At 43.3% G+C, this 23,914-nt stretch overlaps 1 protein-coding gene across 4 annotated transcripts in view; it reads left to right on the top strand.

Moving 5' to 3' along the window:
* mllt10 (MLLT10 histone lysine methyltransferase DOT1L cofactor) overlaps nt 1-23,347 on the top strand; it is a 42,124-nt gene extending 18,777 nt beyond the window's left edge. For 2 of the 4 annotated variants that reach the window (XM_075451938.1, XM_075451941.1), the window contains exons 7-20: nt 1,357-1,455; nt 1,732-2,068; nt 2,736-2,954; nt 3,057-3,533; nt 10,630-10,790; nt 14,274-14,391; nt 17,085-17,154; nt 18,288-18,481; nt 19,210-19,359; nt 19,814-19,869; nt 20,114-20,415; nt 20,678-20,701; nt 20,989-21,079; nt 21,332-23,347. In XM_075451938.1, the coding sequence (XP_075308053.1) occupies nt 1,357-1,455; nt 1,732-2,068; nt 2,736-2,954; nt 3,057-3,533; nt 10,630-10,790; nt 14,274-14,391; nt 17,085-17,154; nt 18,288-18,481; nt 19,210-19,359; nt 19,814-19,869; nt 20,114-20,415; nt 20,678-20,701; nt 20,989-21,079; nt 21,332-21,616 (2,583 nt within the window). In that variant the 3' untranslated portion in view covers nt 21,617-23,347. The remainder of the gene's footprint in view (nt 1-1,356; nt 1,456-1,731; nt 2,069-2,735; nt 2,955-3,056; nt 3,534-10,629; nt 10,791-14,273; nt 14,392-17,084; nt 17,155-18,287; nt 18,482-19,209; nt 19,360-19,813; nt 19,870-20,113; nt 20,416-20,677; nt 20,702-20,988; nt 21,080-21,331) is intronic. The other 2 variants (XM_075451939.1, XM_075451940.1) reach the window with 2 other exon arrangements.
* The last annotated feature ends 567 nt before the right edge of the window (nt 23,348-23,914 follow it).

Raw genomic sequence — 23,914 nt, 5'->3', positions numbered from 1 at the left:
TAAATGCACATAATTATCTGAGAACATCATATCGTGGTTATCAAAAAAACAATTGTTGTCCAACACAGAACAAAATGCAGGGATGGCATCAAACTATCCTGCAGGCTAACTTCCCCTGGGAGCAAATGGTAGTTACTCTGAATATGTCTGAAAAGACACTTCTACCTGCAACGGGAAACGATTTGATAGACTTGTTTTGGCGGGTGAATCTGCATAAAAAACATTTAGCAGTTTGTGGTGTAAAAATGGTTTCACTGCTGATAATTACTGCTGTTGTGTATTTTAAGATTAGATGTATCACCAGAATTAGACCTGCATACATAACTCTTAACTCCAGCATGGCAGCATTGGCGGAAGCCAGTGTGCAGAGAGGACACAGCGGTGCTGCTTTCACCTGATTTGGCTGTTGGTGTCTGTTAACTGCCACTCATCTAGGAAGTCTGGCTAAACTGTCGCAAGCCTCCATGCTATCAGTCCTCAACAATACCCATAGGGGGGGAAAGGGGGAGGGGCCTTCTTTTTTTCTTCTTTTTTTTTTTTTTTTTTTGGTGTTTCGTAGCTGTCATGACACTGAACATCACAAGCATGTCGAGTCTCATGTAGTCTTTCAGGATCATTGCATATTTTCACCACCAATTTTTGAGCGTCTGCGAGACTGCAAGTGTGCATTTAAAGAGTGAGCGCACCTGCCTGCTCGCCACACATATGTAGAGAGGTGTGAGAGCGCGGGGCGTACATGTGAGGTGTAAATGCGCTGGCACCCATTCACCACCTTGGGTGAGAGAGAGGAGGGTGGCTGTGTGTGTGTGTGTGTGTGTGTGTATATAAGATGGCGAGGGTGTAAATTGAGCTTTGATGGTCCTAGTGGAGCGATATGATTGGATGAAATGACAAGACCCTGAGTGCTTCAGCACAGGGCACTTGGATGCACTCTTCTCTATACAGCAGAATGCTAAATTCCTGTTTTCCCCTGCCCCTTTGTGTCTTCCATTACTCTTTGTTTTTGTGGACCTCCAGGCTTTAATCTCAGAGTGAGCCTTTGAAATGCAACGTTCCCTCTTTTCTTTCTTCCCCTCAATCAAATAGACACACACTCTTTTCTGTGCTTATAGTCCGATAACTCAGACCATAGTTTCTTTTGATTTTGACATCTTTGTGGTTGTTATCTTCCCCACAATACTTGAGCACATGGTTCCTGAATGTCTTCATGTTCAGCTTTTCTTCTTGTCATGTTCAATATCTCTCCAGTGCTTCCGTTATTTTTATTCCTCTCCTCCGTTCACTCATGTTAAACGGCTTCGTTCATCTGTTTTTCGTTGTTTTTTTGTCGTTTTTTTTTTTACTCTGCATGTTCAGAAACACAAGGAGCGGGACAGGCACAAACCAAAACACAAGAAAACCTCACTGGACTTGTCGCCCTCGCTCATCCTTCCAAACATCATGGTCCCAGACAAGGTGAGGGTGCTGTACAGCATTAGTGGCAAGTTGAGGGTTTCTTTCTTTTTTTCCTTTAACAATGATACACCTTTGATGATTTTCTGTATCCCTCTTACATTCCGTCCTCCCTCTGACCTTCCTGCCTTTTTTTTTTTTGCTACCTCACCCAAACTGGTGGTGTTTTGATAATCATTCTCCCTCGTTCCGGTTCATCCCGTGGTCCCTGTACTCCCTTTGCTTTTAATCTTCACTTATTTTCATTGTGATCCCTCCCTTCTCACGTTCCCACTCCAGAGCTACAACAGCGGCAACCCAGGGGGAGGTGTCACCTCTCTTCCGACATCCTTGCAGAAGAGATTGGACGACAACACCGCCCGTTTCACCACTGCCAACTTTCAGGAAGTTTCATCTGTTCACTCTGGCAGCGGTTCCAAGGAAGCCTTGGCTGCAGATACGTGCAAGGCTGTTACTGAGGTGAAAAACAAGAAGAACAGCGGCGGAGGTCATGCTGTGGGACAGAGGGGCGGCCGCAAGTCTCTCACCTCCTCAGGGAAACCCCTTTCCTCTGCCGTGGTCACCATGGCAACCTCCTCTACATCTGCCTCCGCTTCCACGGGGCCTTTCCATCAAGGTGAATTGATTGCAGCATATGGGCCCGTTTGTTAATTTTTCCCACCTCTGGGAAATAAACTTGCAGTTAGAGAAATGGAAATGCAGTGACAAGTCGCCCCACTCTGCCCGTCCAAAACTGCAAGTACAGCAATGTGATTAAGACCCAAATAACCAGGGGGTTCATGTGTTTTGTGGATGTATACATAAGTGCAGTGTCATTGACTGGATTTTTGCTCAAGCACCAGACTTTTGTGTGCGTGGCTGTGATAACGCTGTTTTGTCTGGACTGGCCTCTGGCTCCCGTAATCTGGGGCCCTGTCTGGGAAACAGACAAACACAGACAGAGACAACATGCGGGGAGGTCGAGGTCTAAAGGGAGACAGTGTTCGCATTGAACTCTTCTGTTTTGTGACATTGAAACTTTGAAACCCCTGTTAGACACTTCCTGTGATACACTGGACTAGATGATAAGATGATGAAGAACTGACTGTTCAGTATCTTGAGCGCAAGGACAGATAAAATGCCTATTTCAGTTATTTTGTATCTCCGAAAAAGAGTATTGTGGAAAGTTTCACGGCTGTAAAATCTGTTTACTCATTGTGATTTCTCTCCTCTTCTCATTATCACCCCCTTTTGCCTCCTCGCCTTTCCTCATTCTGTCATTCTTTCCATTTTCCACCTTCCAGGCCTGCTGTTGACCAGTGCCAGCAAGACACCCTCTGCCCCTTCCTCTTCGGACTTCTTAAGTTTCTCAGAGTCATCGTTGCGTCCTGGTGGTGGAACTACTTTCTCCTCGCCGCCATCTTTCAGCAGCTGCCTTATGAAACCAAGCTCAGAGGGTGGAGCTTCAGAAGGAACTGCAACTCTCTTTGGTTCTCTTATGTCTGCTACTGCAGCTTCTGCAGGTACCGCATTTATTTTATTGCCTGTGACTTTTTTTTTTTCATCTCATTAAACCAATGGTTATTTTCATGAATACATTTCGGCTCTGCTCTTCATCATTTTAGTGGGTGGAAAGCTGTATGACAATTCCCACAGTCACCCAGCGAGTGAGACAACAGGACTTGTTGGGTCCACTGGCTACAAACGGCCTCAGCCCTCCAGCTCGGGACTGGGGATTGGGGGAGCAGCTGCTGTAGGAGGGGAAGACGGGATGAAGAAGAAAAAAAAGGGCAACTGGCGAAACAGATTTGGACCTTGCTTTACCACAGATGTGAAGCCCTCTGAGCCAGCTCCATCCCTGACTCTCCCCACTTCATCCACAGCCAGCACCTCCTCCACCGCCTCCTCCTCCTGCTCTTCGTCCTCTACGCTCTCCGGCCGGCCGGGCTTAGTCTCCAGCAGTGGATTAGGAGTGGGAATGGGAGGAGGAGGAGAAAGGGGGCTGGGGGTCATGGGCGTCAGCGGTGGGATTCAAAAGTCCCCATCACTCCTCAGGAATGGAAGTCTGCAGAGCAACAGCAGCTCCACGACCACTGGCTCAGGTGAGGAGGACGCAGAAACACAGAACACAGCAATGCTTCACAAAAGCGATAGAAACTTTGGAGACTTGAAGTCTCAAAGTGAGAGATGCTGTCTCCCAAGTCTGTGAGGGTCACCTGTGTTTAGGAAATGATCCTGACAGTTTTGCTGTTGAAAAGTAAATAGCCAGTGACTGTAAAAATCCTTTGGCAGCTAATGAGGAACTGAGCTGAATTATTTCCAGAATTGTCAGTTAGGACCAGTCAGAGCTCATTGTGCTCACCACAGTTTCATTACAGTGATCACGAGGCAAGTTGCTCACGTGTGGCTTTGTGGTTGCAGTTACTGTTCTTCAGATCCTGCTTTTTAGTTTCTCAGTGTTACTAGATAAACGGATAATATTTGTGAATGGCCTCTGTACTGTGGAATAGTAACATTACATTTAATGTGTGTGTGTAGTACTTTTAAAACATCGGTTACGACTTAACGGCACAAAAAAAGAAAGACTTACTCACTTTTAGTCTTTAGTGATTCACACCTGCCAAACAGAGTCAGTTCAGCCCTGCATCAGTGCGTTCTCACACACATCAAGCCAGCCTTGTGGAATCAGCTGACTGTTGACAGCATCATTGGTTAGTGGTGTGTTCCATGATGCTTGCTCTCCCTGACACATAGCCCATTTCGCTCCTGTTTCTCTACCTCCTTTGCCATTTCAGAGGTGTGTCAGTTAGGGATGTTAACCGATGACCGTAAGACCGATGGTTGACCAAATCAACGTCGTCCGGTTAGAATTTTTCTGCCGTCGGTTTAAAAAAAAAAAACAAACAAAAAAAAACCTCACTATATCTTTAGAAATGTTATGTGAGCATGAGCCATCCTACGATGGAAGAACAACCGCAGCAGAGCTCACGTAGAGCCCTCCTCAGAGGTCCTCTCTTACACCGGTTGCAACTTGTACGCCGTACATGACGGGTCATGTCTGCGCAGTTAAAAAAAAAAAAAAAACGCCACTATTAACCTAAATAAAGCCAATGTGGCTGCGTGTGGACTACGACATAATGATAATTGTAACACTGTAATGGCAAAAGACACAAGACTAACTTAGCCTACTTGTTGTGATATATTCATCTGTACTTAAATGGCATGACGACAGAAACTTATTGCAAAGGATTTTGTGCAGCATAGGCTACGCCACAGAGGCTGTTGGCATTCGGAAAGTTTTTTTTTTAATGAAGTCCTTGGTTAACCTACTTTCCTGTAACACCGCCAAATGCACCGTTCTCTGTTTGTGACTTTGTAACGTGGGCTTTTAACAGCCTGAGTTCGGTGCCGTGTTTGATTCGTGTTTAAAAAGTACCGTGACTGGAAGGGTGCTGTTGCACGTAATGTGTGGCTGTGCGTGTCTGCGCAGGCACAGCAATTATTTTTCTACCCAAAACCCTTATTCCTCCACAATTACGCCTAGAACTAGTGGTCAATGATTGGGGAAAATGTATAATACCAAGGGCACGAACTAACATTGATTGTGTGATGGGAGCCTAACCATTCTAAAATGGGGGCATAACTTGTTCCACGAGGCAGAGAAAGACGCGCGACAGGACACGGATATCATAAATGGCACTTATAGAATTTTCGGTGACCGACTTTAATCGACTAATGAGGCTCAGTGGTCGGTCAAGACTTTTTTTAAATTTCGACATCCCTAGTGTCAGTGGCAGATCAACTCATCCGCACACCCCCAACCCTGTGTACTTTAACTAATTACATTGATGCACAAAGAAGGTGCACCAGTACCAGCATGAGAGTCACATGTGAAAAGATCTAGTCAAAGTGTGGGTCTTATTCACACAGGTGGATGGGGGTCTGTGTTTTTTCATTGTGTTCAGTTGCTTGGCAACTGTCTTAATGATTTGGAGTTCCCTCTGCACAGTCCACACCTTTTTGCCGCTCCCTTTCGGCTTTCAGCTGCTCTCACACCTGCATTCTTGCTCATCTGTTGACACTTTATGCAGCTGGGGATAGTATATTTGCATAAAAACAAATGCATGGAAATGCAGTGTGTTCATAAACATGATGTGTATATGCTCATTGCAATGTAAGAAGATACTGCAAATGAGCCTCCTCTCCACTGGTTGGTGGTATGACCCGTGGTTCTTATGAGTCTTTATCTGTTATGTAGTCTATTTATAATGATCCCCTGTTCCAAAATCATAATTCATTTTCAGCAGCGCTTTTGATTTCAAGTGTTCCATGACCCTTGCTTTTAACCCCCAATAGCAATAAAATGATAGTAGACAGTACCACTTAGCACTGATGGATTTGATTGGAGCATCCACAGAAGGCAAAAAAATCAGTTGAAATGATGTTGGTTTTGCTCAAAGCACTTTAGTTGATAAGGTGAAGACATGTTCAAAGGTGTGCTTTAATCGTAAATTTATTGCAATTTGAAAAGAATTTGTAAGAAGGCGCCATGTGATTCAACGCTTTCGTATCATATTTAAGTAACACTCGTAGTTTAATTGGCAAAATAGTCTTTGTTTGCATGTTAGGGTTATTTATATTTGTGCTGTTGTATAACAGCTTTATTGCCATTAGCCTATATTTTCTTGTTTTCGTATCACTTTTTTGTCGTACGTTACCGAGACTAATTTCATTACAGTATACAACATTGTATTCAAAGACGTTTTTTCCAAAGATATATTCCTGATTTCCTTTTAGCAGTGTTTATTTCATTTTTTTTAATTCTTCCTCTTATTTCCCTCTTTTTCACGGTCAGGTTTATACTCGCAAGTGTGAATGTTACAACAAATTGTTGCCTTAAGATGGTTTTCAGAAGGCCTCCCCAAGCACACACAGGGCTTTTATTTTTTAACCAAATAGTGTCTGAGTGCTTCCTGGATGTTCTTTTTTTTTTTCGTTATATCTGATCATGTTACCGAATAACCTAATAAATTGTGAGATTCCACTTTTTTTTTTTCTCTCTCTCTCTTTTCTCTTTTGTCCTTTGATGCCCCTGTCCCACTTTCGAAATGTGTTGCTGGTGTCAAATTTCAAAATAACACTAAAAAAGAAGAAGAAGAAGGCATTCAGGTTTGATATTTGCTATGTTGTTTTGGTTATTGTTTTTGATGAAATTGAGGGTTTAAATAACTTGTAAGTTACTGCATTTAGCTTTTAATCAACATTTCCACAGCATCTAAAGCTTTTTTAAAACAGAGGGGTGTTAAAGCTCAACACTTATTGCATAATGTGTCCTAATTACAGACTTAAAGATGTCTGTTAGTATTAATCTTCTGTGGCGCTTTTAACTGTGTGTTTAGCTGACATTTCAGAATTTAGAAGTATTTGTCAGGAGTTAGTGGGTCAGATAGGAGAAGTGGGCGTGTTTTTAATTAAAAAATGTTGGCTGAGGGTCATTTTGTTTGTGGATCCACGTCCACCTCGGTTTTTTTGTGCTTCTCCTGAAGCAGCGGAGACGTTTTAGACCACAGCTGTTGGAAAAAAGACTGGGGCAAATAGTGGCGGTAATGTACAGCCGCGCATCATATATAGGTGCGCTTTTGTGTTGGACACAAAGATAATCAAGTGTTCTTCTTCCTACTGTAAATATTTAGCCACGGGTTAATGCGAGGCAGTAATGGGAAGGATCCTGGCATTTATCTCTCCCCTCTATCCTGTCTGCTGACTCCACTGTGCTGATGGATGGATTGTTAGCCTGATAGATACGTTGTTGGTGGATGGGGAGAAGCAGGGGGTTAGATTTTGGCTTGGTTAATGTTTGATGGCCGTGGGGTCACCGATGGGACGGACGAGCAAGGTTTGGTATGGGGGAGGAAAGATGTTGGAGGTGGATTTATTCAGGGCAGCTGGAATTAAAGAGTTTGAAAGATAAGAATGCAAACAAGGAGAGGAAGATGCTTATTGCGGTGCATTTGTCCGTTTATTAGCTAATTCATGTGATCACATATTTAACTGTATGACTTAATCCCAGTAAATCTACTCGTAATTATCAGCAGCTTGGACTCGTGTTGCTTATGCAAAGCACATGTGAGGGGAAGTTGTAAAAACAAGCTGGATGTTCTGTAAACAGGATTTACTTTGAATATCGAATGAAACGCTAATCTGGGAATATAAGACCTGCATTTCCCCCTTTGTGCACTTAGTCATTTTGCATGGTTTGCAGATTTTCTTTGGTCAGTAAACTATATGACTGCTGAAGAAGACGGTCTTTAGAGGTTGAACAATAAAAATATTTTGACACCCCCCCCCCCCCCCAAAAAAAAGCAAATAAACAAAAAGACCCTCTTTTGTCCTGTTAATGTGAAACTTGTCGTTTGTTTTTTTTTTTTTGAGGCGTCAGCAGCAGTGCAGTGGGTCAAGCTTTCAAATACTTCAGGGAGAAAGAAGGTCCATCCAAAACAAAGAATGTTGAATGTTTGCTTGGAAATAAAGGCGGGCACGCACACACACACACACACACTTGCATTTCGCTGTTTGAATAAAAGCTGACTCAACTTAACACACACACACACAGTACGCATAACAAAACAACTCATTTGAAAGTTTAACTCTTTCATGTACATTTAAAAAAAAAAAAAACACAAAAAAAAACCACTACATATATTTGAAATAAGAAATATTTTACTTTAAATCTACAGTAGAGATTTAAAGATCTACATTTAAAAACGTTTTTTTGGGGGGGCTGCGACTTGTATTTCTGTCCTACACTGATGTTGAGTGTGTAACTGACATGACTTTATCAGTCTATCGCAAAACCACATACAGTACGGCTGCTGATATACACACACACTTACAATGACACCCCACATTTGGACTCTAAATTATCTTCTGTTTTTCTTAAGTGGTAGAAAATTATCCGAATAACAAACAGTCTTTGTGCTGTTGGTGTTTGCTTCCACACTCGTTTTGAAGCCACTATTACATTACTGTCCTCTGTTGTGGCAAAGATTGAGCTGCAAAGTATTCAGCATCATCCTGCTACCTAAAAAGAAAAAGTATAAATTGTCTTCTTAAATACATTTTGCAGCAAGTTTGCAGTCAAAATATATATTTGACTAGTTAATGCAGGATTTTGATACTGTGCCTTTGTTTTGTTTTAGATCGGACCGAACCTTCCATAAATAGACATCTTAGATTCCTTCTTAGGATAATACCAGCTTGAGCCAAAAAGGTGGATATTTTTTAGACTTACAGGCATATCGAGCAGGAAGGGAAAAGGAAGAGCGTTTGGTAATGGAAGTTGTTGTGCTTCAGGGGCTTAACAATATTGATCATACAAATAGGTTATAGGTTTTACAAGCTGGGGCTTGTGTGTTAGAGGTATGTGTGTGTGTGTGTGTGTGTGTGTGTGTGGGGGGGGTAATGGTAATTTTTTTTCTTTTTTTTTTTTTTCTTCTGTTATTGTAGAGTAATGAAACACAAGCATTTGAGATTTTTTTAAAGTGCCCATCTGGGCTTTTTTAAATTGATGCAAAGGCAGACAACACTTTACTCTTTAGATAGCAGTCCTTCACCATGAAAAACAACACTGCTGTCATTCAAACTTATTCACATCCTTCAGTTAATTTGATTCTTTTAACTTAGAAGCATATACCCCCCCCCCCAGATTTGCAACAAACAGGTTTTCACCTTCACACTTCACAATAAATGACGATGGTGTGATAAAACCTTAAATGTTACAAACAATGTTAATATTATCAAAATAATGGCATTAATATCTTTAGATGAAATCATAATTTTCTGCTAAAAAAACAAAAACAATCCGATGATTTCTTGCAGTTTAGTTTCGTCATAAGCAAAAATCAACTAAAATGCGAATACTGGACTAACCCGTTAAACGGTAATTAACGTTCATTCTGGTGTGTTTTCCAATCCGATTTAAATCCTGTAATATGTCTTTTTTTTTTTTTCCACAGTATATTCCAAGTCCTACATAGGTTTTTCCATCATCCCTTTGTGTGTAACCCATTTAATCTAAAGAATTAGCTAAACTCTTGATAAATTGTTGGTCTGGCCTCTCATCCAGCTGCTGAAAACCTTGCGGGATCACTTGCCCCCCTGAGCTTCAGCAGCCCCGCTTTGGGTATCAATTTTTCTGGTGCATACTGCAAAGCGTTATAAATAGTATGTCGGCCCATGTAGTGTTCGTATCTATTGCCCTCTCCCTCCCTCCACCCCTCCCCTCCTGGCACAAAGATCTCTTGTTCCCCCAGTGAATGCGTGCTGCCCTGAGCCATTCAGGCTTTTGTGGGGCCGAGGGGCCCCGCCCCCCCCTTTTCCTCTGCTGGGGTCAAAGGGGGGCAGGGGCAGGGCTTATCCCTAGTTAGTGGGCGAGCACAGGGGTGTGTGAGAGGAGGAAAGAAAGATGGAAGTGGGAGAGGGTAGATATAAGAGAATGGAGCATTATGTGTATGTAGGTGAATTCAAATAATCTTTTTTATCATATGCAATATTCATCATTTAAGTTAAAGAACAAGACAAAGGGAGGGCGATAAACTGTTGTGATAATTTGTGATATGTGTTCATTTTAAACTTGAGTATTGATAATCATAAAAATGAAGAGTCCTTCATGCCTAACTGTCTGTCTGTTGCACTGACTTCATCCGTAACAAACACGAGTGAGTCTATCGGATCCTCCTTTTAATCTTTGTTCAACAGTCATGCCTCTAAGCCGCCATTTGTCTGTTAGTGTTTCTCACATGATCTGTATTTCTGTGCATTGTGGGGTAATATTTATGATTATTTTTGTAAAAGATGCCACACAATTCCAGTGTGCTTAAAAACGTCGTGCAAGACTGGGGTGGTGCAGCTCACGTTTTACAAAGAATTTAGGTGCCAAACAGCAGGCCTCATGAACATTTTACAGCCGCATCAGTGGCTGTGACGCAGACCCTCTGACTTGTCGTAGCTGGGACAAGCACAGGTGTTCCTAATAACTTTAATGATGGCTACACTCTGTTCTGTTTTCAATCATCATAAAAGCCCTCGAGGAGTCAACGGTCGTGCATGATTCCCCCCCCCCCCCAAAATGATTGGTGTCACATTTTCTGCTGTCATGAGAGGCTGAAATTAATGCCATTAATGTTCATCTCTCCACAGGTGTCTTCTCTGTTGCCGATGGGTCATCGTTGGGGACGGGAGCCGTCGCCATGGGCGGAGCAGGCTCAGAGTTGTCACAGCAACAGCAGCCCACGCCTTCTCTGGCCCCTCCTTCTCCATTCACCGCCACCGCACCGCTGAGCAACACAGCCTCCGCACACGTGAGTCGTAACACGCAACATGCGCTGGAAACTCTCAGCGCCCCTCCTCGCTCTCGCACGCATGAAGAAACACACGACACCCACGGCGACGCACACAATCCACCTCTCTCGCTCTCTTTTTTTCTTTTCTTTTTTTTTTTTTTTTTTTCATGAAAGCAAACATATACAGTACACACTTCTCTCTTCATTCAGCAGCCTCTGAGTCTGTCAGTTCGCCCACATCTCCCACATCTTTGAGCTCAAGTGCAGAGAAATTGCGGCAACACAAATAAACCAAAGCACACTAATTAAACATCTTCCGCACCAGATCTCTCGGCACTATTATTAATCCACCACACATTAATTATCTGTGGATCGCGTGTGCTCTGACCTTGTGCGGAGTGTGTTTTCTGTAGCTGACGGTTGGGTGTGCACCTGTAGAGGGTCGTTGTGGTTTATTGAAAACACAACAATGACTCTTTGTTTTGTTATGTAAGCACTTCATAGAAGCATATGTGATTCAGTTCTGTTAACATTTTTGACAGCGTCCAGGAATTTTAAAGGAAAACGTGACAGAGAGGAATATTGGCAAAAATCGTTTTTATAGGCTTGCACGTTCCGGGCTAATTAAGCGCCGGAGAACCCACCAAGGCTGTGTTTTATTGTAAATGCGTACCTTTATTATGTTTCTGTCATGTCACTTAACCTGGAGAATATTTGAAGAAAGCACAAATAGAGCAGGCTGCGGAATTGCTCATTCACTGAACAACACGTCTCAAAGCGTAGGTGGAATCAAGGCTGAATGTTTGAGGAAAAGTCGTCCTTTGTTGGAAAGTTGGAGAATTTTTTTCTTTTTATAGTCCTGATATAGTGCAATGGCAATAAAAAACAAACTCTCATAAAAGCAGTAGTTTAACCACTTTGAAGCAATTACCAAAGACCTTAATTTTATGTTTTACTTCAGAGTAGCTGAATATATCTGGTGTGTACCACCAGCTTATGTAAGCTTATATCTAGTTTCTAGGCCATTAAGTCCAATGTGAGCAACCAAAAGAAAAGAAAAAAACCCTCTAACTCCATCCCTGACCCTAGTGTCCAATGTTTTAAAACCTCCCCAAACCCTGTGCTCTGTCTCTGTCCACCCATCTCCATTTTTCTTCCGTGTCCACTCGCCATCTCTCTTTTGCTTTCTTTCTCACACACACACACACACACTTTCTCTCACCCCCGACCTTACTCCTCTCTGTCCCCCTCCATTTCTCTTTTCCCCCTTCGTTGTCCTGTGATGTAATGACATCTGACAAGCACCACAGTAGGGATGGAGAGATAGATGGTGGTAGGGAGGGGTCGCTGTGACTGTGGTGTGTATCTCTGTGTGTGTACGGGGTGGGGGGGTGGCGATCATGCCTCGGATTTGCCGGCATGGCCTTCATGTGGCTCTGCCTCTCTCTTCTCAGTCGCGTATTATAGAGGACATGAGGTGTGTGTGTGAGAGAGAGAGAGAGAGAGAGAGAGAGAGAGAGAGAGAGAGAGGGTGACTTAAAGAGGGAAAGAATTGGTTTTCCCTCAGAATTTTTTTTAAACTGTGTGTTATTTTGTAAAGTGAGATGCTGGCCTCTGGGCATCTGGGACACACAGACTTTGAATTGAGTCTACAGAAATTATACAACTACAGAGGGATGCCAACAACAGGCTTCCCTCTGTATATATGTGTGTGTGTGTGTGATAGAAAGACAGAGACCATTTGCTATTTTCAGTCTGCTAGCAGACTCTTGGCCTACTGTTATTGGCTATCAGCCCAGGACAGGAAAAAAAAAAGAGAGTGTGAGAGACTTTAATGAAAAATGAATGTAAATGAAAAATGAATGTTGATGGGAAAGGGGGCAGGATTATGGCACTGAGGGGAGGAGGAGGAGGAGGGGTGCAGAAAGAAATCTGAAGTCTTTTCAGAGCGGGAGAAAATAGACAGCGGAAACAGATTTCTCCTTTCAATTTGACATCGAACGAGGGTGGGAATTTTGAGTCATTTTCATATTTTTGGTATTTTAAGCCCACCCCAAATGTATGAATTTGTATCATGTCCTCATTATTTATTTTTTCTATTTTCTTATTGTTATCACAGCTCCCTCGGGATGTGAACAAGTAACTCGTAAAGTTGACGGGACACATTTACAGATTAGCTCCAGGGTTTTTTAGACATGCTCAAACATGTTGGGTTGGATGATTTTGGCTTTTGTGTTTCATAGTAATTAAAATGGTGTTTTAGTCAGAACTACCTCAATTTCCTTGGACAAAACAAAAAGTCCTTTCACACATGTTCAGCCTAACAAGAAATACTGCGCACACTTCCTCAACCTTTCGAGCTCGCGGACTCTAACCAGTTTTCTACAGCGTCACGTGTTTTGGTCCCAGTATTTTTCTTCAGCATTTAACAGTCAGCCATTTTGTTCTTTTGGTTGGAGTAGATTCTCCTCCTGATGCTCCACCCTCACTATCCTCCCTCTCACTCCACCCCACCCTTCACACCACAGCCCTTATTTGGGAAATGCCTTAATTGGATTAAACTGTATGCATCAGAAACACTTTGTCAGCATGTCAGCATACTGTCGGGGTGCCGAGGCACTCTTAGCCCTGTGTGTGTGTGGAACAGCATAATGAGCTGTGAGTTCATAATATACTCTTGTGTTGTTTTTTGTTTTTGTTTTTTAAGTACATAAATGATGGTGAAGTGTTGTCAGTTCCCGTTTAGATATTAATTTTCTTTTTCTAAATAAGCTTCTCTGGCATGAGATTATACGTAGGTGTTTTGTGACAAAGGAGAATCAGTTGTGGAGCTCAAAGTTGTCAGACCAGAGTGATCGGATCACTCTCTGCTTTGGACATGTTAAGTGAATAATAAATAGCTGATTTGCACTCTAAAATAATGGTGCAAAAAGAAACGCTTCTGACTTTTGAATATCTGTTAAGTAGCAACAAAATTCCCCTCCCGCATTGATGACGGTGCTTTTCTGCTATTCAACAGTTGTAGAGCCCATAAATCAAATGTAAAATCCACAGAAAATGAGTTGACAAATAATCTGATATAATCTTTTTTTTTGTCTTTGGAAATTCAATAAGTTTGTATTTTGTGGCATTTGGCTCTACGAAATTAAGAATGGCCATGTTACACTATCATGTTACATTTTAGAAATCCAACATTTAAATGAAAAAGAAAAATCGGCTCACTCTATAATCTTGGTGACTCGTTGGAAGAGTAAATTCTGAAATCTTTGTGACGTTTATTTCGATTTTCAATAAAAAAAAAATAGTTTTCTTTTGAAATGCTCCTTTAAATCCACATTTCTTTATTTTTTATTCATTAGGCAAAACTGCTTGTTGCATCGTTCACACATATATGACGTAATCACCGTGTGTTTCTCACTGAAACGAAACCTGTTTAAGTGAATGTAACAAAGATGGCAAAACGCAGCTTCATCCGTCTTCTTCTCCATCCGTGTTCCTCAGGTGAGCGGTATGCCGGGCTCTGTCTTCAACCTGGCCCCCCCCCACATGTTCGGCAACAGGCTCAACCCCAACTCGACCATGGCAGCCCTCATGGCTCAGTCAGAGGCCTCACCAGCAGGTAAGGCAACATACCTAACGTGTGTGTGTGTGTGTGTGTGTGTGTGTGTGTGTGTGAGTGTGTGTGAAAGAGAAGAAGATAATGGATGGGTCACACCCCCCTTGATCCCACAGAGAGGTCAAGGGTCAGTGATAGCTGTAAGCCCTTCCCACTCAGCTCCGGTCACACAGCTCACTCGTTACGTATTCCATATTCGTGAGATGTGTGTGTGTGTGTGTGTGTGTGTGTGAGAGAAGAAGAGTGGAGTCTTCAGGGGCTCCTGCTGTATAACAGAGAGTTAGCCTGATGCTGTCTGATGAGGGATGTGGTGTGGTGTGGTGGGGGGGGTATAAAGTGGTTTTGGCAATCATAAGTTGGCTCTTCCTGATGCAAGACATCTGGTTGGCCAGAGAGCAGAGGCAAGAAAAACGAGAAGAAGAGGCATAAAGCGGAGATGAGGAAGTGGTTCCTGCTGCCGGTCAGCAGTCATCGGAGCCAGATCCTCTCTGACCTGCAGGTCAGCTCACTAATCAGGCTGAATGTCGGGGGGGCACAGGCCTGCCTGTTTTTGTGTGTTTGTGCGGGGGGGGGGGGGGGGGGTGCATAGATGGAGACTAAGCAGTTTGTGTGTGGAGGCACCAGAAAGCTTCGTCTATTTCCTGAAAAACAAGTGTTTGATCTGTATGAATTGTTCACCCATAGTGTGTAAACTTCTTTTACTTTTTTTTTTTTTAGCAAAATATCAACATTTCTCCTTCCACTTTAATTTATGATGGTGTATTCTGGACAAATGTGAGCTCGGACAGAGTAAAGATTGGTCTGCTAATGACTTATTTGAGTCATCATTCATTTTATATTTTTGTCATATTATGGTTACAGTTTATGGTGGTAATGCCAAACTTTTCTATCTGCCAGTTATTTTCTTGATAAATCGACACTCATGTCTGTGTGCCCTAAATGACCTGTTTAGGCACAACGTGCCAAACCACCAGAAGATCGGCCTAGACATTAAAGTCATAGCAGCAACTCCAACTCAAATATTTCAAGCCGTTTTTTATTTGGAAATGTTTTTACTTGGAAATGGAAACGCTTAATTGATGATTGAAATGGTTTCAGATTTATCTTGAGTTGATGGACCCATCAATCAATCTGTTTGTCGCTCCAGCTACAACCAGTAATGAAAAAAAAACATGTGGCGGCACTCTCATGTGAAGCATGTGTGCTGTGACACAAAAGTTTTGTTTGTCAGCTAGTAAAGAATCATGCAAGCTTAAACATGCAAGGTGTTTGCGTGGGTGCGTGTGTGCGCGTGTTTGTATGCATGTAGCCTGTTTACTTTGGCAGCCTTTTCTCTTTGCTTTTGACCGTCTGGAGGGAGGTGCCAGGATGGAAAGGGTTACGACATGAAAAAGAAGGGAGCGAGAGACTGGAGTGGCAACCTGGTGGGGGTAAAAGCTGGGATTGACTGTCTTAAGTAGAAGGGAGTTTGTGTGAGTGTGTAAATGCAAAAGTGTGTGTGCATGTGTGATTCATTACTCTCACTGAGGAAAATGAAAAGAAGCGTCTGGCCAGGGGCCCAGAGGGAGGAGAGGTGGAGACTCACAGAAGGTAGAGAGGGAAGCACATGCAGTTTGAATGAAGACTTGTGTGTATGTGTGTGAAAGAGATGAAGAGAAAGGAAGAGGTTTGGAGGTAATAAATGTACTTTAATAAGGATTAGAGTACATTTTTAATGCAGGTTGGGCAGGAAAACGGTGAAACCTGAATATATTACGATTCTGTCCACTCTTGTGTTTGCCATCCAGAAACGGTGGTTGTGTGTGAAAGTGCGGATGAGCTAAACGGAGCTTTTAGAAAATAACACTGCGAGCCTGGTCAAAGGAGAAGTGTAAGTCAAATTTACCTCTCGCAGACTGACCGACATGTGGCGCAGAAATGTTAGTGATATTTGTAAAATCCACTTAGTCCACTGACCAACCGCAGTATGACCAAACTGAGCATTTACTGGGCACCATCACTCCTAAGTGAGTCTGTCAGTTGATGTAATTCCATTGTGTCTCAGCGTGTTTTACAGCTGTGATCAAAGTGAGTGTGTCGTTTTTCATCGCAGTTTTGAGACCTCATCAACTGAAGATTGTCATAACATTTGCAAATGTGGTGCTTAACAAGTTTGAGCTGTTAAAGCGGACTGAGAGTTTCCAACATCCATGTGGAATATTTGGGTTAAGAAGACATCTTTTTTTTGTGCATTTTAACCCTTGACCATATATCAGATCCCTCCAAGAAGTTGTAAACCAGGCCGAGTTTGCCTCATTCACTTCCAGGTGATCAATAAAAGCTCATCTCTCCTTTATGTTTAACTATCGGACAACTTTTGTCAGCGTGGTATTTAATGATTCCTTTTTTAACAAGATCGTAGCGCAAAAGTGGAGGGAGTAGTGATCATATTGAAAACTAAATGGGCGTTTGTGTCGCCTGACAACAGAAACGTGTAAATCAGTCTAATCAACTAAACGGTGAGTTCAGCTGTATTGAAACGCAGAGAGCAGGGGGTCAGGTGACGGAGGTTTAACCAGGAGAATAAATTGTCATTATGCTTTTGAGATTTTGTTTTTAAAAACAACCTGAAATCTGTGGCTGGTGCAGAAATTGCCTGGAACTTCAGCGGCCGTATCGTATCCTCAGATGTCCAATAGATTTTCTTGTGTGTGCAGATCAGGAGGTGGGAGACGGCGGCGGATCTCAGGGCTTCTCCATAAGAGCTTCTCCCAAGACCACCCCACGGTGAATGCACACACACACTCTCTCACATGCCCTCCCACCCCTCCTTTACCATTTACATTCCTCACTGCCCCCCCTCCCAGCTTCACCCATCCCCCCTTTTGCTGCTTTTCCCTTTGCTGGCCCCTCGTCTCCTCTCTTCCTCTCACTCCTCTCTCACACACACACACACACACACACACACACATTCTCTCTTTCGCTTTTACCCCTACAGGCAATTCTCGTTCTCTCAGCCAACGATAACTTGTGTTTTTGACGGGGGTAACCATCCTTCATGTCCAGTTATATATATATATTTTTGGGGGTTTAAATCTCACATGGACAGAAAACTTGATGATTTGCTGCATCTTCTCCAGTTGGGAATTATTTGCATGGATCTTTGAGGATGGGAATATCGATCACACAGATACATTTTTGGGTGTTTCTGCTTCGGTGTGGAATACGTGATTTCACTTGATGATGATGGTAACATTTGAGATTAAAACTCTGCCCAATTTGTTATTTTTTACCTTTATTTTAGCTCGATAATTCATGGCTGACATATCAAGTAAATGTTTGCAAAAAAATGCTAACAGCACCTTTAAAAATGATAACAGTTTTATGTCTGGCTCTCCGTGTATGTATTTACTTCAGTTGTGCTTCTGCTTTTAAAACAAACGCATTTAGGAGACGGAGTCTCTCCATGTCAATGACTTTTCAAAGTAAAGCACTTTTTCGATGATTTTTTTATTTTTTTTTTTAAAGTGCACTTTTTCCTCCACATTGTGCACTTCTGTTTCTGTCTTTTCGGCTTTCTCCGGCTGGCCCTCATTTCCACTCTTTCACACTCAACAGATTGTCTCGGCACACACCAAGATTTATCACATCGAGACGCTGCACTTGCCTTTCTGTCTGTTTCTCCCCGTTGCATGTCCTCTTTTTTTTTTTTTCTCTCTCTCTCTCTCTCTTCTCCGGCTCTCACACGCAGACAGAAAGCCTGGCCTCTTTTCATTAGAGGCCACTGTAACAACAAATTGATGTAGTTTTATAGCCAGCAGTGTCTATGTTTGTCTGACGTTTATGTTGGGTCGTTAATCTCCCTATTGACCTCTCCATCTCTCCTTTTCTATCCATGCTTGCTCTTTCCCTTCATTCAGCTCTCCCATTGGTGGCCTGCAGATCCGCTATGACTCTCAGGGGTCGTTGCCGGGGCCCGGGCTGGGGTTGCTAGGGGCTGGGGGAGGCGGCGGGGAGACGCTGCCCCCGGTGGCCACTAGCATCGAGCAGCTCCTGGAGAGGCAGTGGAACGAAGGGCAGAGCTTCCTGCTGCAGCAGGGAGCACAGGGAGACGGTGAGACCACACACACACACACACACACACACACACACACACACACACTGGGTGACACGTACAATTTTTTTGGTTGATTTGATTCAGAACCGCTCTGTCACGAAAGCAGCACCAGTTTAAAAACCCGTATTCTGGCTTGAGCACACGCCTTTATCTGCACGTTTACCTTTTTTGCCCGTTTCTGCCAAATCAACTGATCTGTTGCCCTTATTCCCTCCAGCTGTTGCGCAGTCTTGCTCCCTCTTTGTAGCCACTTTATCTTTCATTGTTGCAGCTGTCGATGTCGGTCAGTTATCTGCTTATCTGAACATCCCTTCGGGGATCAATAAAGAGAAAATGAAAAAGTAAAGTGATGGGAGTCTAGTTGTTAGAAAGGCCGTCCTTCAGCGGGACCTGTCCGGTTTAAAAGTCCCGACTAACCCTCCTCCTTACCTCGTCTTGTTGTCCTTGAGCCAATATCGACCTCTGACCTCACTGCGGAATATATCAATCTCTGGTTCTTTGAACATTAGGTGTGTGGAGGTGCGTCTTTGACATGGTTTTGTTATAAGTAATGATTTGTCTCAAGGACGGTTCAGTCATTTCTCACTTTTGAAAAGATTTTTCCTTTAACACAAGCTGTAAATGAGACCTCTTTGAGTTTTAAAATCCTCTGCTTTGGTCTCATGTTTTTGATCAGGAGACTTTCAGTCTGTAATGTCTCTCTCATCTCTCTCCCTCTCTGTCAGTTGTGGGGATGTTGAAGTCCCTCCACCAGCTGCAGGAGGAGAACAGAAAGCTGGAGGAGCAGATTAAAACTCTGACCATGAAGAAAGAGAGACTGCAGCTTCTCAGCGCTCAGCTATCAGTGCCTTTCACCCCCACAACTGTTTCCTCTGGTAAATCCACACACACACACACACACACACACACACACACACACACACACACACACATATTCAATTACTTAGCTAAAACTCAGTGTGAAGGTTTAAGGCAAAGTGACGTCCACTGTACAAGTCATTTCTAGTGTTAGTGTCAATCATAGATTTAAATTGCACTTTGCCTTTTATCTATTCAATATCTGCATCTGAACATAAGCCATGAAACAACTGGTCAGTTACACAGTTAGGGACATTTAATCTGTTTGGTTTTTTCAAAATGTGACAGCTCAAACGGGAACATTTTGTTGGTTTTCTGAGTGTTTTTTGTATTTAAAGCTTTGAAAGCTTTGAAAGCTTTGAAAGCTTTGAAAGCTTCCTGCACTTGGATGAGCATTCTCACGTGTTTTTCACTTCATGGGCACGGACTGTGTTTCGACGCATCTAAACCTGCGTTTATTTATTTTTGCAGAAGTCAAAGGAGCCCAGCTCGGAGCCACTGACTCGTCTCTACCTGCTGCAGCTCAAGTAAGGACTAAAAGATTCCCAGTCTCAGTTTAACCTCCACGGCACCTAAAGATAATTAGTCCCAATTAAGGCGGCTCAGTAACATGTGTGGAATGACTGTATTAGTTAAGGTCCACTGAAACAAGCTTTTATGTCACATGCTAAACTGGACAAACTGCAGTGAGCACTTTAGATCGTAATAAAAACAGTTGTAAATGGCAGAGGTGTCATTAATTGCGTTTATCTGTGTCTGTCTGCCCCTCAGGACACTGCGTCATGTGGCGGCCACAGCAGCAGCGGCTCCGCGTCTTCGCTCTCCACACCCTCCTCAGTCTCCCAGAGCCCACCTCAGCCAGCGCTCAATGGGGTTGCGGCTGTGGGGGCGACGGCGGCCGGGCTGGGCAGCGTGGCGGGGCTGATGGGCGCTCTGGGTGCAGGGAATGCGCTGGGCATAGGGGGGATCGTGGGAGCCCTGAACGGCGTGATCCAAACGCCAGCAGGCACTGCCAGCCCTCACACACACACTACAGGAGCAGCTCCAGGCGTCACACTGCCCATCAATAATAGGTACGTAACAGCTGCTTTCATCGTCCATTTAACCCGGTAAAATGACCAAAGCATGATGTCACATCGCTCAGTCCAACAAATCAGTCGACAGTCCTGCAGTTTAAGCGGATTCATCCCCTCGCTCACTTCTCAAAGCACCGGAATCATCCATAATGTCTGGAAACTTATTTTTGTGGTTTGGCGTCTGTTGGATGAGTGAATGAATATGAATTTATTTGGTCCTCTCCTTTTTCTTTCCGCTTGCCTCCATGTTGGATTCTAGCAGCTCAGCAACTAGTAAGAACAGGTGAGACAGAAGTCTGCAGCAGATCAACCTGCTGCTCTGTTGCATTTGTGGACCGATGCTGTAGTCGTGCATATTTTCCTTTCTTTTAGGTTTTGTGCTTCATATCTTGTTTTTGCTGCTTGATGGAAAGTGAAATGAAGACATTTACAGTGAACATAGCAGTTATTGATTTGTCTTTTGTTGCACGTCTGTTGCGTTCTGCCGTCTCCTCTTGTTTCTTTCTTCAGCTCTGATAGTGTGCAGGCAGAGTGTTTCACTGACTGACTGACTGTGTTTTGTCTCGTCAGCGCTGGGCGAATCAGCCTGTTGCCTGAGCAGCAAAGACTCCTCCTGCAGCAGCATCAGCTCCAGCAGCTGCTGTCCTCGCACCCGTCAGCGGTAAGACCCTCACACAAGTAATTACAGGGATGGGATTGGTCACCGCTTTACACACAGTCACAAAGCTAGCTGTAACTTTTCTTCTGTATTTCTGACTGTAGTTTGAATAACGTGATTATTAATGATTCCACTTTTTTCCTCTTTCCACCCTTTCTTTCTCACGTCTCTTCCCTTCTTGTCTGAAACCTTCCACTTTGTCTTTGGCCACTTCCTCCTCGTTTCGGCTTCCCTCTTTGCTTCCCACCCGCCCAGGATCAGCAGCAGGTGTTGCTCTACCAGCTGATGCAGCAGCAGCAGGACCTCCAGCAGCTGCAGTCCCTCTCCTCCTCTGCCCAGATTCCCTGCATCCCACTCTCCTCTACTCAGCTTCCCATCAACAACCTGCTGCCCGCCACGCAGAGCCAGGGCCAAGGCACCATCACTGCCAACCCCTTCCTGGCGCTGCAGCACGCACACGCCGACCCGCACGGCTCTGGGGCGCAGAAGCCTCGGCTAGCAGAGAAAGCCGTGGGCGTCGCAGGGCAGGAGAAGACATGACGGCATATACTCTTTTGATTTGATTTTTTATTTTTTTTTTGTTGCCGTTGTTGTTTTTCCATTCAATGAATATGCAGAGTTTTGGGATCAGACTGTTGGTCAACTTTGTAGTTCAGTGATTTGAACACTGACTGGAGAGAAATCTGTGACCCTGGAAGACGTTTCTCTCCAGCGGTGTGCGCTACTAAAGCCGTTTTGTATCTTACAGTCAGTCACTCACTGTAGTCGGCCGAGCTTGGTTTGTTTTTGCAGCTTTTTCTGGTTGAAATCTTGACCCCCACATTCTGTGTAAATGTCTATTTATTTTGATCCAAATAGATTTTGTTTTCATTTTTTTGTTTGTTTACTTTTTACCTTTGGTGCTGCCTCTGGTTCCTATGTTGTTCATGGTTTTTATTTAATGTTTCAGGTAGTGTGCGTGTGTTAGTGTCAGTATGTAGCACCAGAGCACTTGGTGTGTTTGTCCTCTTAACTGGTAAACTGACCAACAGGTCAGCTGCCCAGAAACTATTGCTTTAAGTGTTTTTCTCGTTCCTCTCGCTCATTGTTCAGATTTTTTTTTCTTTTTTTTTCTCTTCTTTCTCTTGTTTTTGTCATGGTCTGGTCTCTCTGCTGTTTCACTCTCAGGGGCCTCAGCTAAGCAGAGCTGTTCACTCAACACTCAAGCTGGCATTCACAGAACCACAGACATGAAATGAAAAATAGAAGCAATACATGAATGAATATATATATATATATAACAAAAAAAAAAATTAGGGTTCCCCTAGACTAGCACTGAACAGTAGCAGATGTATGTTTGACATCTGTCTCGCAGCAGTCCCGAGGGGAATACTGGGTCAGTCTTGTGAAAAAATCCCACATGTTCTCGCTGCTGCCTCTCTCTCCTCGTGTCTCTTTCGCTCTGTGTGTGTGTGTGTAGATCCATTAATGTCAGTGAGCCAAGACTCGTATGGTCACCATAGAAGCCTTGCTTTCGACTGTCTCTTCTCCAGGCCAGATACAGGGGGCTCAGTGAGGAATTTGGAACATTAGAAAGGGGAGAAAAAAAAAAAGAAGAAGACGACAACAAAGGGGTATTCTTCAGATTATACATTGATCCACTCGGCAGAGACTCAGAAAGCTCATTCAGTCAGCGAGCGGAAGTATTTAAACTCCATCTTCCTGACTGAGCCCCCTGATGCACCTACCTCTCGAGCAGGACCAGCCTATCAGGACCTAAAAGGCCAACAGCAGCGGCCACTTGCAAACCCACCACAGTCAGGACTGGCCAATAAGGGTCCAAACCCAAGTGCCTGAGGCCTAAGGGAGGAAGGCAGGATTTTGTTTTCCTTCTAAGTCTCTTGTCACTCAACCCAATTTTTCACAACTCCACTGGTGATTAAGCTGTATTGCTAAAGCAACAGATTACTGAAAAACACTTGGTCCATCAGGCTGGGCCTACTGTCTCTTTAATAAAACTAGGAAATGATATTCTGCTGCGTTCTTTAATATCAAAGGCAACTTAATGTTGTGCTTTTTATTTATCTGGAGTTTTTTGTGTAATGGGCATAAGATAATATATTTTAAAAGCCCACTGATTTTGCAAATTAACATCATTTTGTACTACTGTGTACAGTTTTTTTTTTTGTTTTTTTTTCCCTCATACAGTCTAATCTTGCTGTAAACCCTTCTAATGACTTCTACTCTGTGTCATGTGTTTAAAAGCTAGAAGCTACTTAATAGTTGGCTGATTCGGGTGGGGGTGGGGGGTGTACATAGCTGTTATTAGGGGGGAGGAAGTGTGTCAGGGGGGGTTCAGTGGCACAGTTTTTACCTCGTTAAGTGTACATAAACGTTTCTCATTGGCCGTTGGTGTACATAAGTGATTGTGATTGGCCGTGCTGGTGTGAAGGAAAGCCAATGAAGCCTCAGTTTGTGCGTGTGAATCTTTAGGACCAGACAAACAAGATTAACAGTGACTGGACACACAAAAGTATTAATTTATTTTTATATGTGCAGGGACATTGTGTTTCTTTTTTTTAAGTTTTGCACCATTTTCTCAATGATTTTATACTCTGGGCACCATGTTTTCATCTGTGCGCACATTTGTTTGGGGTCGGTTTTTGTACATGTGGAAAATAATTGGGTTGGGGATCTGATTTCGGTATTTCCAATCACAAAAATAAAGAAACACTCTGGATCAAGTAACAGAAGCGTTCAGCCTTTGTGTCAAGGGCTAAAAGTGTGTTCATCATATAAAACTTTTCATTGCATAAATATTTACTTTCATCTCATAAAGACTCACTTGAAGATCTCATT

This window comes from Odontesthes bonariensis, chromosome 20, assembly GCF_027942865.1.
Source record: "Odontesthes bonariensis isolate fOdoBon6 chromosome 20, fOdoBon6.hap1, whole genome shotgun sequence".
Lineage (NCBI taxonomy): Eukaryota > Metazoa > Chordata > Actinopteri > Atheriniformes > Atherinopsidae > Odontesthes > Odontesthes bonariensis.
The sequence above is the reverse complement of the archived record's forward strand: the minus strand, read 5'-3'. Positions and strand labels throughout refer to the sequence as shown.